General features: G+C 44.8%; 1 protein-coding gene across 1 annotated transcript in view; it reads left to right on the top strand.

Annotated features, from left to right (window-relative positions):
• LOC147108041 (semaphorin-4E-like) overlaps positions 1–12,697 on the top strand; it is an 82,219-nt gene extending 69,522 nt beyond the window's left edge. Inside the window, exons 8-15 of the mRNA XM_086004474.1 lie at positions 9–151; positions 1,947–2,122; positions 5,618–5,774; positions 7,191–7,413; positions 9,278–9,393; positions 9,503–9,666; positions 9,874–9,926; positions 11,247–12,697. Of these exons, the coding sequence (XP_085860600.1) occupies positions 9–151; positions 1,947–2,122; positions 5,618–5,774; positions 7,191–7,413; positions 9,278–9,393; positions 9,503–9,666; positions 9,874–9,926; positions 11,247–12,031 (1,817 nt within the window). The 3' untranslated portion in view covers positions 12,032–12,697. The remainder of the gene's footprint in view (positions 1–8; positions 152–1,946; positions 2,123–5,617; positions 5,775–7,190; positions 7,414–9,277; positions 9,394–9,502; positions 9,667–9,873; positions 9,927–11,246) is intronic.
• The last annotated feature ends 3,150 nt before the right edge of the window (positions 12,698–15,847 follow it).

Here is a 15,847-nt window from a genome sequence, read left to right as displayed (position 1 = left end):
AAAAACAGAGCCTAACTTTGTTCATTTGGATGTGGTGCAAGAGAGTGATGATGGGGATGATGATAAGATCTACCTTTTCTTCAGTGAAACAGCCGTTGAATTTGAATTCTACAATAAACTGGTGGTGTCGAGAATTGCTCGAGTATGTAAGGTAGGTGTTGACACTGGGCAATATGGCAAAATTCTGCAGTGTTTCAGTTTTGTGGTGAGTAATAACGTGAGGGCTGAAGTAACGTGGCCGAGTGCTGCAGCAAGCTCCACACTGGCCTTTCACCTCTGGGCGCTGGGTTCAAATCCAGCCCAGACTGACAGCATAAAAGTGTCCCCGGTCAGTTGTAAATATCCTAAATGAAATGAGTTGGGGCAGTTTTTTGATCCAAGTATGTACCCACAGCATCCAAACTGCCCCTAACTGAACATTATTGCCACCAATCTCAGTAAGAGAGGCCAAAAATGTGAGGAAAGGGGCGAGGGCACTCCTCTGCAATGTTCCCTGTAATTTTTTTTTGTTGGTGTGCGGGCCCTTTAACTGGTTGCGCGGCCCATCCAATTTATCACGCATGCGCAGTTAGGTCCATTGAAAAGCCGGTGAGCGGCCTGCGTGGGACCCCCAGATTTTGCTCCTTTGTATTTAGGGCTGGGGCAATTTTTTGGGTTCAAGTAAAGAAAGCTTTATTCTGCATCTAATCTTGTTGTACCTGAGCTGAGAGTTAATGCTGAGTGCTCCATTCCCTGGCATTAATATCCCTCCCACTAATTATACAACAGTCACTTTAAAAAAAAAACACAAAACACCTTATTTGTTACATAACACTCTGGTCGAGCGATTAAACTTCATGGTTGTCTTAAATCCGCTCAATACTCTTATTACATTTACTGACAGTGCAGTAATCTTGTGATAGGCTCACTGGGAGGGCGGGGAGGAAATAGTGGATGTAGTAGGTCTTGTCTCTTGGGAAGACTACCTTCTGTTGCCAGTGATTAAGTAATACTAGAAGTCAAAGTCATGAAGTAGCACATTCACTTGTCCACCCAACCAAAAGGGACTGAAGTGATTGAATATGTTCCAAAAAAAAATTAACTGTTCCAACCACCCAGTAGTTACTGTTGGCCACGGCACACTGTTTTCAAGTTAATTGCGTAGTTACATTAAACCAGATTATGAATGTATGCCTGAATTTACTACTTTTACAAAAACAAAAAAGTGCTGAAAATGCACACCAGGGTCAGTCATCATCAGATTCAGCCTGCATATCACCAAGTCCCACACTGGATGCTATCTTTACTCACTGAGCCAAACACGGAGCTCTTCTCATTGTTTTAAAAACAGGAACAGGGAAATTCTGACCTCAGTATTACACCCCCCCCCCCCCCCGGCAAACGACGGGCTGGAGGGGTGGGGGGGGGGCATGCGGCGGGAGTTAAAAATTAAAAATTGGGGAACACATCCCCAATCTGTCGCATATGTACCTGCCAACATTTTTACGCTGGCGGGTTGCGTGGCATTCATGTCATTATCCTATTTAAATCCGGCTCCCACAGTGCAGCTGGGAAACCCAGGGCTCAGGACTACTTGCAGTGAAATGATGGCTCCAGCAGACTAATGCTTTTTAGAGCACGCCTTGTGAGCCGAGAGGAGCCAGGAGTGCTTCCCCCGGTCCTTCGAGGAAGCCTTCGGCCTCCCCTCTGCCCATCGCGGCCTCTCCTCGCTGCCGTAATCGCCGTCCCCCCACCAAGCCCCGATCTCTCCCTCCCATTCGCTAGGCTTTTTGTTCTCCATTGCCTTGTCCCCTCCCGCTCCTAACAGTGAGTCACTCCACCAAGCACCCTGGGCAGTACCATTGACAGAGGTCTTGTAGTTGGACATCTGGGTGATTTATTACCACTGATGAAGGACACCTTAAAACGGGTTCCTGTTGATGCTTGTCTATTCTTTTGGATTTCAGGGAGATCTGGGTGGCCAGCGGACTCTCCAGAGGAAGTGGACCACCTTCCTGAAAGCCAGCCTGATGTGCTCTGCTCCTGAGTTACATTTTCCATTTAACATCATTCAAGATGTCTTTGTACTGAGGGCATCAAACTGGAGGGACAATATTTTCTATGCAGTTTTTACTCCGCAGTGGTAAGAATAAACAGAAGTACACATTTGCAAACCAAACAAATGATGTTGCCCAAGTTTGTGAAATTCTGGTTCCGTAATTGAAGTTTTAATACATCATCTCCCCAGTGGTTCTGTTTCCTCAACAGCTGTTTATAAGAACATAAGAATTAGGAGCAGGCGTAGGCCATACGGCCCCTCGAGCCTGCTCCGCCATTCAGTAAGATCATGGCTGATCTTTGACCTCAACTCCTTCCCCGCCCTATCCCCATATCTCTTGATTCCCCTAGTGTCCAGAAATCTAGTTCACCCTTGCCTCAGCTCATCCGCTGCTGAACCCCTCATCCATGCCTTTGTTACCTCTAGACTTGACTATTCCAACGCACTCCTGGCCGGCCTCCCGCATTCCACCCTACGTAAACTTGAGGTCATCCAAAACTCGTCTGCCTGTGTCCTAACTCGCACCAAGTCCCGTTCACCCATCACCCCCTGTGCTCACTAACCTACATTGACTCCCAGTTAAGCAATGCCTTGATTTCAAAATTCTCATCCTTGTTTTCAAATCCCTCCATGGCCTCGCCCCTCCCTATCTCTGTAATCTCCTTCAGCCCCACAACCCCCCCCCCCCCCCCCCCGAGATATCTGCGCTCCTCTAATTCTGCCCTCTTGAGCATACTGATTATAATCGCTCAACTATTGGTGGCTGTGCCTTCTGTTGCCTGGGCCCTAAGCTCTGGAATTCCCTGCCTAAACCTCTCCGCCTCTCTCTCCTCTTTTAAGACACTCCTTAAAACCTACCTCTTTGACCAAGCTTTTGGTCACCTGCCCTAATTTCTTCTTATGTGGCTCGATGTCAAATTTTTTTGCCTTATTATATTCCTGTGAAGCGCCTCGAGACGTTTTACTACATTAAAGGCGCTATATAAATAAAAGTCGTTGCTGAATATACTCAATGACTGAGCATCCATAGCTCTCTGGGGTAGAGAATTCCAAAGATTCACCACCCTCTGAGTAAAAAAATTCCTCCTCACCTCAGTCTTAAATGGCTGACCCCTTATCCTGAGACTATGCCCCCTAGTTCTAGACTCTCCAGCCAGTGGGGAAACAACCTCTCAGCATCTACCCTGTCAATCCCCCTAAGAATCTTATTGGTTTCAATGAAATCACCTCTCATTCTTCTAAACTCCAGAGAGTATAGGCTCAATCTCTCTTCATAGGACAACCCTTTCATCTCAGGAATAAATCCAGTGAACCTTCGTTGCACCGCCTCTAAGGCAAGTATGTCCTTCCTCCGATAAGGAGACCAAAACTGTGCGCAGTACTGCAGGCCTGGTCTCGTCAAAGCCCTGTACAATTGTAGTAAGACTTCCTTACGCTTGTACTCTAACCCCCTTGCAATAAAGGTCAACATGCCATTTGCCTTCCTAATTGCTTGCTGTACCTGCATGCTAACTTTCTGTGTTTCCTGTACGAGCACGCCTAAATCTCTCTGAACACCAACATTTAATAGTTTCTCTCCATTTAAAAAAAAACTGAACAAGCTCAGTCCTACTAGGGTGTGATTCCTTGCAGCTCTTGGTACCTTGCCCAAATGACCATTGTTTGTGTTGTGAGCTTAAAATATTCAGTGTCAACAGGCTATTCAACTACAAAGGGCATCACAACCAAGCCCAGTCCAGTTCTCACGTGCCTTTTCCACCAGGAGTCACTGAATACTGATCAGTATCAGGAATGCTGGATAATTTTGTCTTCTCCCTTTATTCCCGCCCTCTCTACCCCAGGGACAGTAATCCAAATTTTAGCACCCCACATGCTGCCCTGACTAAGGTTAATTAATTCAGTACAGATCAAGCATTGAATATTGTTGAATCCGTGAATCTTTAGGTAGTGTGTCCTTCAAATAATCGACAGAGACTGCAGAGGAACAATCAACAGGTGTTTACTGGATGAGGGTTGCTCTAAAACTAAAAAGTACAGATCCCTACTCTGGGTTATATACAGGCGTGGTCACTGCCGGTACTACAGTATACAGGAGCTGTAAAAAGTAGTTCTCCCCTTAAAGGCACATACACTACAATGATGAAATCTGCTGGTCCCCTTGGCATGCTCTAAAAGAGGAGTTACTCGGTCTCTCGGGTATGTCACTGTTGGATTTGTTAACGCGGTGAAAAGACATTCATAGCAAAGAAAGTGTTTACTTCTCTCCTAAAGGTAATATACGAGTACTGTGGGTTATGGTTCCACGAGTGCCAGTTGCCCTCCAGTACTTCAAGTGTCTGTTCCTCATACATGAACTAAACAATGAATGTTGGCAGGCATTTTGACTATGGGGAGCATCACAATCAAATCCGATCCTGTCTTCACCTGACGTCCACACACGTACTTTTTCAAAATGGAATCCCCCGCTGATGGTTCTTTTTATTTTCTTTCTCCATAGCCCAGGAGTTTTGAGTACAATTGTAACATCCCTATTGTCACTCTGGATGAGAGCAGCTAAATCAGCACTAAGCAGGGATTCAGAGTCCAACATTTTCTGTGTTTTTTTTTCAGATTTCCAGCATTAGCAGTATTTTGCTTTTTGGTTATTTTTCCTCTTGTTTCCTACCCAATGTTGCTTCTAATTTTTTTTTTGGCTGCGTGGCCCATTCAAACTTCCTTGCATGCGCGTTTTTTCCATGAAGAAAGCAGCCTGCATGGGAGCTTCAGACAGCTGCGCAATCGCGTGGCTGCGCAGCTAAACGGAAACATTGCTCCTACCCCCTTTTTTTACAGCAGCGATATCTTTACTTCATTAATGCATAATGTGCACACGCTGTTGACCCCTTCACCATCTATTTCCGCGAGGACCCAATCAGACTCGGCTGTGATGGCCTTGCCATACTTGTACGTGGCGGCTATGCCAGTATGGTAAGGTACTACAATGGTGGTCTCTGTGTTCCTTACCCCAGCAAGTGTCAGCACCTTTAGGAGAACCGTAAAGAAAATTGGAGTGGAAACTATGGTGGTGGCTATGTTGCGGGGGGGGGTCTGGGGTCGGGGGGGGCGGCGGGCATCAGTTTTGCTCTGGGGTTCCCCACAGATTCATTCCTGGCCTCTGCTGGGCTTTGAGAAGAGGATGGAATGGAAGTGAGGCATTAACCCACAGCAAGGATGGGAAGAAAAGTCAGAGGTTGAGTCAAACCAGGTCACCCCTCCTGGTGAACAGTTAGCAAATGGCAGTGCTGTTGTGTTTGGACACTTGTCCATGCTCTTGTTTGAGCAAATGTGTGACTTAGGTGGAGCAAAATAATCAGTTTTGTATCTTTATCTCATTTTAATTTATAAAGTTCAGAATTACACATTTACAGGAATCTGTGTTAATGGTGGAAGCAAAGACAGGTGTTTTAAAATTTAATACCATTTATCAGCAATTGTGCAATAACAGGGAAAGGGATCAAGGTGATAATAGAGGGGAAAAGTTGTGTGTTCATCAGTATTGTCCTGTAATAAAGCAGTAATGTAACACTCTTATTTGCTTAGGGGAAAACAGGACATTTCTGCAGTTTGTGCCTTCAGTATGGCAAAAATTCAGGAAGTGTTCAATGAAGGGAAATACAAATCATCTGTGACAGTCGAACAATCTCGCATCAAGTGGGTGATGTACAGTGGAACAGTCCCTATCCCTCGCCCAGGAGCTGTAAGTATTCAAACTTACCTTAAAAAGATATAAATCTTCACAACAACCTAGAGCTGCGGTATTTTTCTGTGCTTTCCACACTACCCTGGACTTTTTACATTCTATCAGTAATGGTTTTGAGTTCACTGCAAGGCAGTTCAGATGACAAAATTAACTCTGGCATTGAGTTATCCTTCATGACTCTTTATGATGTGGTTTTTTTTCCCCCTCTTAAGTTTCCCCCTTCTCTCAAAGGTACTGATCCATGCTGGGGCGCAATTGCACAAGTGATGGAAACCACCTCCCCACCCCTCCCCCCAGTACTTCGCTTAACTGGCAGCATGGAGGCCAATCCAAGTTTTGTCTTCAACTGCGATTCTCACGCACGCGTATTCTAGCAGGAGTCACTGAATAGCTATCAAGAACTGCAGTTCTGGTGGTTTTATACCCCTCCCTAACACAATGGCTTATTTTAGCACCCCTACCTTTAATTCAGCTGAAATCAGCTACCTCCGCACAGATCAGGGAAACTGTTTTATTTTTGGAAGTGTAGAGTTTGTTGTTATAATTGCCCTTCAGAAGGTGGTGGTGAGCCGCCCCCTAAAACCGCTGCAGTCCGTGTGGTGAAGGTGCTCCCACAGTGCCGTTAGGGAGGGAGTTGCAGGATTTTGACCCAGCGACGATGAAGTCCTCTAATGTTCTGAAACAGTAGCTTGTCTTGCATCCCATACCACGACAAGAGGTTTCAATGAACTGCGCTGCCTACCCAGGAGATTTCCCAGCTGTGTATTGGCAATTTATGATATAAAATCTGAACTTCGTAAAACATTTAGGCCCAGAAAATGTAATAATTTCACAAATGCATTTTGAACAGTGATCATTTTAGCAGACTTCCCAAAGAATTCTAATTTATTAAGAATTCCAGCAAAGCAGTTTCCCTAAGCATTAAATGTGCCACACCATACAGACCAGAAAAGTTCCAGGTTTGATCACCAGGTGAGAAAAGGGGCATTCCATTTGGCCTCAAGTGCCCCCATGATAACGGAGGGGGGAAATCATCCAGGCTTTCCACTCCTGAACACTATCCAGTAACTCCTAGCATGCCAGTCTGTGACTCTTGGGCAAGGACAGGGTTTGTGCTCAGCTGTGATGGTTCCACAGTCAAATAGCCCGCCAACATTCACTGTCTAGGCTCTTGCGTGAAGCACCAGAGCTCTGCTGGCACCTGTGAAACTATCCTCTGGCTTGAGTCAGCACCTTTGGGAGAGGAGGCAAGAAAACTGTGGAGGAAAGAAAAAAGGAATGTATCTGACCATAGCGCATGTACCTCATTTTTAATGAATAATGTTCATAAATATTATCTTCAGGAAATTCAGAGTTCGTAACATTTGAAGGCCCAGTTAACACATACAATTTTCTTTCTCTCTTTTCCCATAGTGCATCAACAGTAATATCCGTAGAAGCGGCTTCAAGACTTCTCTAGATCTGCCAGACAGAACACTCCAGTTTGTGAAGGATCACCCTTTGATGGATGATATAGTAACTTCCATCAACAACCGACCAAAGTTAATAAAACAGGGAACAAAGTATACCCAGATCGCTATCGACAGAGTTACTGCTGCCAATCAGAAAGAATATGATGTCATTTTTCTAGGAACGGGTAAATATTTTCTATGCAAGTACTGTAGTGTCAATAATCTCTGCTTTACACAGCGTTACATTTACACTACATATTAGTTCTAGGGGTATCGCATGATCGGGTCACTAGAAAAGGCCACCACACCATAGACCACTTGGCTTCTGAGAAAGTGATTTACAAAAGATGTGAAACTAGATTACTAAGAAAATATGCAAAATACTTAAGACACACACCTGCCTAATACAACATCTATAGTAATGAATGGCTAACACTGAACTCCAAGGCAGTGATTCAACTGAGTAAATCAAGGCTGGCTATATTTATGTCCATCAAGATGAGAGACATAAATGCTAGAGAATTAAATATTTCCCCATTTTTGGCACCTATTTTAAGCATTAAGCACACCCAAGTCGGGCATAGAATGGGTTAGATGCAGATTAAAGCTCACTCTACACTGTCCAAGTGGTGTACCCTTCCTTCAAATCCCTCTGAACCAGTGTGAACCATACTAAATGTCCTTGCCATCTTACTGACATCACTAATGCTGGGGTAGTATTTGCTAATTTTGTGTTGTGGACTCGTATTCATTTTTCATGCCATTTTAGTTTGCGCTTGAAAAAGAGCTTCAGCAATATATGATTCATCAGTGGAGTGTTACAGCAGGCCTGTTGTGTCCCCTGGGCTGGGGGGAGGGGGGGTGAATAGGCTAGGATCTCTGCTGCTAATACTTATCAAGTGGACCCCTATTGGAAAGTGAATACAAACATACAAAAAATGACTGGCCCATCCAGCCTGTCCCATAAAATTGTGATGTCTTGTGCATCACAATACAAACACTCCCCATCCTACCCGGAAACCATGTAATCTCCTAGGAGAGGCGAAAAGACATAAAAATCCAGGCCAATTAGGTGGGAAAAAAAATCTGGAAAATTTCTCTCCAACCAACCCCCTTACGCGATCAATACCCTTAGGCAAACCAAGCTAGTCCAGGAGAGAACTCTGGCCCTGATTAATGTTATACGGTACCTACCTCCTGTACAAGGTGATCTCTGCCCCAGCCAGAAACAGGTCTAGCTCTCGCTTGAATGATTTCAAAATCAACATTCACCACACGAGCTGGTAGCCTGTTCCACAAGTCCACTATTCTCCGAGAAAAGAACCACCTCCTGACGTCTAGCATAGCTCTCTCTCTACACAATTTGAGATTGTGACCCCTAGTCCTCCCTAACCTATTACGTTGAAACAGTTTGTCCACACAAAGATAATCTAAACACTTCATCTTGTATACCTTGATCAAATCACCTCCCCCTCACCCCCACCCCCCAGGTCTGTGCTTCTCCGGAGAATCAATGGTTGAGAACTAGCTTGGCTATGATGTGCTCTCTTTGTCACTGGCCAGGTTCACACGGGTAGAACTGCAAATAGCAAGTTACTGGAGGGCTTTTAGTACTTGAACATCTTTAGTTGCTGCTTTCAGGAGAAGGGAGAGAAAATTGGGTGAGGGATGGGATGGCGGGGAGGTGTTGGTGGCGGAGAAATTAGCATTAGGGCCAAGTTTTCCGCTGTGGGGCTGTGCCTAAAAGGAACTGGGTTTAATATCCAACCTCATTTCATGTAGGATCCTTGTAGCCAGGAGAGAAAAGAAACTTTCACCCCATCAGTTGGACCACATCCAAGAAGTGAAAGAGCAGTTTCCTAACCAACGACACCACTCTGAATCCTCCTCATTTGAGTTTTAAACAATTTCTGAGATTTTATTTGTGTCAGTGGAGTGAATTAGCATAGTTTCTGGAAAATAGCATGAACATTCATAATCTGTAGACTATATCTTGCAGCCTCTTATTCGAAACCTGCCCGTCAAAGTTAGTCATATGCTCTTTTTCAGATAGTGGATACCTGCACAAAGCCCTCAGCTTGGAAAGAGAGATGTTTATTATTGAGGAGGTGCAGATGTTCCTTTCTGCAGAACCAGTGCAAAACCTACAGCTTTCTCCAAAGAGGGTAAAACAAGTCTGAAGTCAAATGTATTTTTCTTTGGTGAAATGTTTTGCTTTGAACGTGGATTTCGTTAAATAACGTATCAACTTCAGAACTGCTGTTTGTCTCCTAGGGCCAGTTGTATGTTGGATCCCCGTCGCAGGTGGTACAAGTGCCTGTCGCTGTTTGCACTCAGTATAGTAACTGCTGGGACTGTGTGCGGGCAAGAGACCCTTACTGTGCGTGGGACAAAACCACAAGCCAGTGTGTTGACATTTCAAAAAATACCAAAGTACTGTAAGTAAACCATGCAACAATATGAATATCTTTGAGGCAGATGTTTAAATTACTTTGTCATCATTTGGAAGCGAATAGCTGTTTACTAATGAGGCCGGGACAGCAAAGCTGCACAGTTTTGATTCGTTTATTTAGATCATTTATTTATTGGCACTGTATTTTTGTTGCACTGTTCCCCATTTTAATGTTTATTTTTACTTTCCTTAGGAACTTAATTCAGAATATAGAGAACGGAGACCCTTCGGAATGCCCCAGCCACAGTACGTTTCCTAGTCAATGCTGGCTTGTTCTCTTTTCTCTCCCCTCCTGTTCCCTCTCCCAGAATTTTTTCCTCAAATATTCAAACTTTTTATATATATATATATAATATATATTAGAGCTGTGCATATTTAATAATGCTCATTTCACAAAGTCACACTTTTGGTGAACATAACATCCTACAGAATAAAAGATGGTAATGGATGCATTAAAGTCAAGGGTAAATTTTGTAATGCTCCAGCCTTGCTCAACGGAAATCGGGTGTCCCCCGAATTGAGCGTGCTGCCCTCTGATTGATCTGCACTCCTGTTAAGTGAGGCTCTGCAGGCCGGGGTCAGAGCCTTTCAGACTTTACCTTCATCGGTGGTCCTAGGTAATCGGGACCACGGCACATCCCTCATTCATTCCATAACGCTGGGACGTCGTACAACACACCCCACCCTTACTAGAAACCCGTTTGTTGAAGCACACTCTCTGTAGTGCAAGGCGACTGCATAATGAAACTGAGTAGAATTGAGGGGAAGTAAGAGGGCAAGTCAGCCTGCACTACTTTTCCACCATTCCTTTTAAGAGTTGCAAAGGCCTGAAATGAATTTACCTGTACACACACACACTTTTTTTTTCAGCAAATGGTGCATTAAGCAAGGGGAAGTAAATGAATTGTTGGGGAATAACTAACAAAAAGAGTTACGGGGAATATGAACGATTCTAAAATAATGTCATTTATGTTATGTAATTTAACCACTAACTGTGCAGATGAATTCACCAATAAGCCTGCAGGCAGTCATCGGACAAGTGAGTGATGTGCTTGGACTGTTCTTAATGAGCTAATGATGCTCGCTGAAGTACAGTACCATTTACCTGTACCACTTCTCCAGCTGTTTTAGTGACTGATGTGTGTTGCTGCAAGAGAATAGCAAGTTAGATTGTTCAATCTGTGGGCTGTCTTGAGTGCGTTGAGCTGTTGGAACAGGATTACCAACTTTTATGATATTAAAAGGGTTAAAACCCAGCAAGAAGTTGAGGCACTGTTAATGGTCCTTGGGCTAAGGAAGGATAGAATCAGATCGGGTTCCTGCTACTGACTCTTAACCAGTGGCCCCCCTTGCTGGTAAATGCACCCGTGATGACCAGGCCTGACTCTGCTACGCTCCACGGTAAAACAGCCTGACGACGCTCGCTGTCGAGGATTGCCCATAAAAAATGCAAATTGGACAAATGCCTATTGAATTGTACAGTATTTTTTAAATTTCTATGTATTTCTCAGTAATACTGTTCTTATACTATATCTAATATTAACACACACACTCTTTTTTGTTCAGAAAACTATAAAGCAGAAATCCGAATGATTATTCCTGGAAACAGCATTGTGTTGAATTGCTATTCTACATCTAACTTGGCTCACATGCAATGGTTACTCAACAGAACAGCGATTCCAGCAGCAGATTCAAAATACCTCTACTTCAGTGATGGACTATTAATATTTAATGTTTCTATAGCAGACGAAGGACAGTATGACTGCCAGTCTGTTGAAACAGTGGCTGGGAAACCATTTGCACAAGTCACAGCAAGTTATCTCCTCCAGTTGTCTGGTACAGATCAACACCCAATTCCAACTAAGGCAATTCCTGTTGCTAAATCTGGAATTTCCATCATGCCAACCTCACCAGGCAATACTGTTCGCATTAGTAACTTGCCAATGGCACAGAGTTACCTTCAGACTGAATTTACATTAAAGGGTTTCCTGGTACTCTTTGTTATGATGTTCATACTTCTCCTATCATGGAACGTTTATAAAGGACACGTGCCAATGCCATTGCGTCCGTCTAGAAGTGGAAACACAAGAAGAACACAGACTTCCCTTCTGAACAACTCGGTGCAGCAGCTGGAGGAGAAAACGCCACTGCCTACGGGCCCTCCATTACAGGGCGCGCTGAGCAATGTCGACCTCCCGCTTACGAGCATCACCAATGCAAGTTCACTTGAGAAGAACAGCAACAATAATTCCATTCCACTAGAGAATGCTAACTCCAGCTGTGCTAGGCCATTGTTTGTCCTTGACGAATTAGAATATATTGATTCTGATCAGACTGAATCAAAAGCATAATAAGCCTAAGGAAAAGACATTGATGCTTGGGGAAATCCTCACGGTGTGAATACTGTGTGTGAGTAATCGGGTAGTGCAGTGAGATCTTTCCCACCCTTTACATTGCCCTTGGCAACCACACACACATTCTTATGAAAAGGTCTGCTTTATCTGGACTAATATTAATGTGGGAGAATAAACCATAAACAATATGCATTCAGTAATCGGCCATAGACCATCAGAAGTCCTATAAAAGGGTGGGGTAATATACTTTTATGTATATTTCTCCCCAGGAAAAGAGGTGACGTTCCTTTTATCCCTTTTTATATTTAAAAAAAACCTCTATAACTTAAAAGTACTAAGGGTTTGTATTGGAAAGGTACTATAAGGTTAACTCAGTGGCCCAGCAAGGAAACCGTACTTGAATGCGGTGTGGGTTGGCGATAAGGGTACAACGCTGTAGCCCAAATTCTCTGACCCACATTCTCTGACTGTAACTGTCCCCCAGGAGCATGTGATCACTGAATTCCCCCTCGTGTGTGTTCTCTGCAAGGACCCACATGATACTTATGCTGCTGTGATTCAATCTTGCTCTGTTTTTCTTTCTTTTCTGTCCTTCCATGTAGTACCAGAATACCTGTGTTACTGACGTCTGCCATCCATATTATCAAATCCACAGTGACCGCACATTTGACTAGCTTTTTGCTTTTACAGTTGCCGTTTGCGAAAACCATTTTAATGAAGAACATAAGAATTATTAGGAACAGGAGAAAATCATTAAGTCCAACAAGCCTATTGGATCAACCCTATGGGCTGAAAATTGAGTAGCGCCCCCACTAACTTTACCGGGCGCTACTTTTAGCGCCCTGGAAATATTAGCGCCCCCGCGACGGAAATTGAGTGATAGCGCCCCAAGAGGGAAGCGAGGGAATATCGCGGCACTGCGGCATGTCGTGCACGCTTTTGCAGGCCTTCCTCCCCTTCTTAAAGGGAAGGGCCCTTGCGCAGCGTGGCCCAGCTGGGCCCCCGGGGATCGGGAATGCCGGCAAAAGAGCCCGGCACTCAAGAAGTGCTGGGCTCATGGAGCGCAGCCGGCACTCCGTGGGAGGGGTGGGTAAGGAGGCCGGGAATGGGAGCGGAGGCAGGTGCTGGCAGGCGGCCAGCAACAAAAATGGCCGCCCCGCACCTCGCCTTTAAATAGCGCCTCCCCGGCCGCAGGTAGGCCCCCTTGACCCCGTCGGACATAGTGTCCGGCAGTAAGTCAGGGGGCGCTCCCGAAGATCACGAGCAGGGCGCTGTGCACGGCGATGACGACATCGCCGGCGGCACAGCACCACGCTGAATTTCGCAGGAGGCGTTGGCGGCGCCGCGCCAGGGCGCTAGTTGCTTTGCGCCCCGTTAGCGCTAGGGCACTAACGGGAGGCGCAAAGCAACCGAATTTTCCCCCCTATATACCTGCCTTATCAACGCATCCCTCAATCCTTTCTGACTTCTAATTGTCTCTTGAACACATTTATGCCACCCACTTCAATAGTCTTCCCTGCTAAACTGTTTCAAAACTCTTATACTTTAGATGATATTGTTCTGCCTTTTTATTGCTCCTAACTTTTGTATTTTTAACAAGTGTCCCCTGGTATTGAACCAATCATCATAGTGCTGCAGACTCCACTGTCCATCAGCAAAGCTACTGGAGAGCCAAGAGGAAGCTCCAAAATTCCCATGGGCGTCCACGATAACTCAGTTAGGTAGCATTCAACTTGAGTTATACAGGGTAGAATGTCCGAGGTTCTTTGCGGAGTTACCTGGCGCCAGCTAAGGCAGCCACGTTTCCTCGGGGCTGGAGAGGGACGGAAAATGAGCCACGGTTCCTGCTCCTGATTGCTTTTCAGGAATTCCTGTTGGGAAGTACACCTGTGGTATCGGGTAAGGAGAGGATCAGGCTTGGTAGGGATTTCTCCCATGGTGAATAGTATACTGTACTCTTGTTTATGCTCATGCATAAAGAATAGTTAGTCAGGCATGATACGGGAAAGTGAGTTTACCCCAGAGTGAGTCAGCACCATCAGGAGATGAGGGTAGAAAATAGGCAGCAAGAAAAACACCCTGCCTCTGAATACATCACTCAGTTTAACATAATTTACTCTATCCACTCTGCTTTGCCGGTTTATGTATAAACATAGAACTCCCTATAATTCTCCCTAACTCTGATCCTACTAATCAGTGCTGTTTACAGCCTCTCCTCAGGCCGGGGCTTAACAGTATTGAAATTACAGACAAGACTTTCATTTGAATAATAACACTCAGTGTATCCTGTTTTTACAGACCCCTTGTGGATTATTTTCATTAAACTGCAGTAATGTAGGCATGATCAAACATCAGCTACCAAGTAGTGCAGGCATGCAGTCTGCAAAAGCGATAATCCTGTTTGGTGGAAAAGGGAATGGTGTGAAATACTTAGATGAGCAACTTCCAAACCTTTCCCCACTTGGACCGGTGGGCCTGATGTGTTTTGTGGACACCAGGAATAATTTAGTTTTAAAAGTTTCCCTTTTTTGTTTAAAGTTATTAAAGAAAAAAGATCTGAGAAGTTTAATTGGGCAGTTTGTCGCTGCTGCTCCATGTCAGGTAGCTGATTGGCTGGTTGTCCTTTTTGAGGTTTAACCTGGTCTGATGATATCACTCACCTTTTTTAAGGCTGAAGACAAAGTATAAAAATTCACCACTTAGATCTGAGGTGGTCAAGCCTGATCGTCGTGGGGTTAAAAATGTCCAACCGTCAGAATGTGTAATAAGCGTTGACTGAGTTCCCTTATCCTTCCGAGTTTCTGGGCTACACAGGGATGATACAAGCAGCCAGGGTTCCCATTCCTGATTGCCATGCAGTGACCTGTGCTGGAAAGCGATGTCCTGGTCTTGCCCCAACACAATCGATTAGCCTGCTCTCACTCGCTGCCTAGGCTCATACAGGAAGAATGGCCACTCGGATGAGGTACTGGAACGCTGTTGTGGAACAGTAATCCACCGTGAGTCAGTACCCTCTGGGGAGGGATAAAGTTGATTGGGGTGGCGGGGGTGTGAGGAAATGAAGAGCAGGAAAATGTTGATAGTGTGATTAAAAAGCTTCATGGGTGGTAAAATACAAAGCCAAGAGCATGCCTTGCACCTGAGCTGAGCAGCTTTTTCAATCTTGGTAAACCTCAAAGAAAACTTGTTTTAAATCTTCCAACTATTCTAAATCTTAAACATTCCATTAATATAGCAGGTGAGACAGATCCTTCAGTGGTGCCCATTTCCTTTCTTGCAAGAAGTCCCGCTCACCCATCACCTCTGTGCTTGCTGACCTACATTGGCTCCTGGTCCTGCAATGCCTTGATTTTTAAATTCTCATCCTTGTTTTTAATCCCGCCATGGCCTCGCCCCTCCCTATCTCTGTAACCTCCTCCAGCTCTACAACCCTCTGAGATCTTTGCACTCCTCCAACTCTGGCCTCTTGCACTTCCCCGATTTTCATCGCTCCACCGTTGTCTGCCGTGCCTTCAGCTGCCTAGGCCCTAAGCTCTGGAATTCCCATCCTAAACCTCTCTGACTCTCTCACTCTCCTCCTTAAAACCTGCCTCTCACCTGTCCTAATATCTCCTTGTGTGGCACGGTGGTCAAATTTTGTTTGATAACGCTCCATGAAGCACCATGAGCCGTTTTACTACGTAACTGCAAGTTGTTGTTGGAGTCCTGCAAAACTGTCTTGAAAATATATTTGAATTTTTTTTTTTTAATGCATTTTTAATTTGTCTTTTCCCCAAAGGAGGACTGGTTGAGTGTTACTAAGTTCACATTCAT

Source organism: Somniosus microcephalus, chromosome 13 (genome assembly GCF_052327205.1).
Source record: "Somniosus microcephalus isolate GS21.2 chromosome 13, FLI_Smic_1.0, whole genome shotgun sequence".
Classification (NCBI taxonomy): domain Eukaryota; kingdom Metazoa; phylum Chordata; class Chondrichthyes; order Squaliformes; family Somniosidae; genus Somniosus; species Somniosus microcephalus.
The sequence above is the reverse complement of the archived record's forward strand: the minus strand, read 5'-3'. Positions and strand labels throughout refer to the sequence as shown.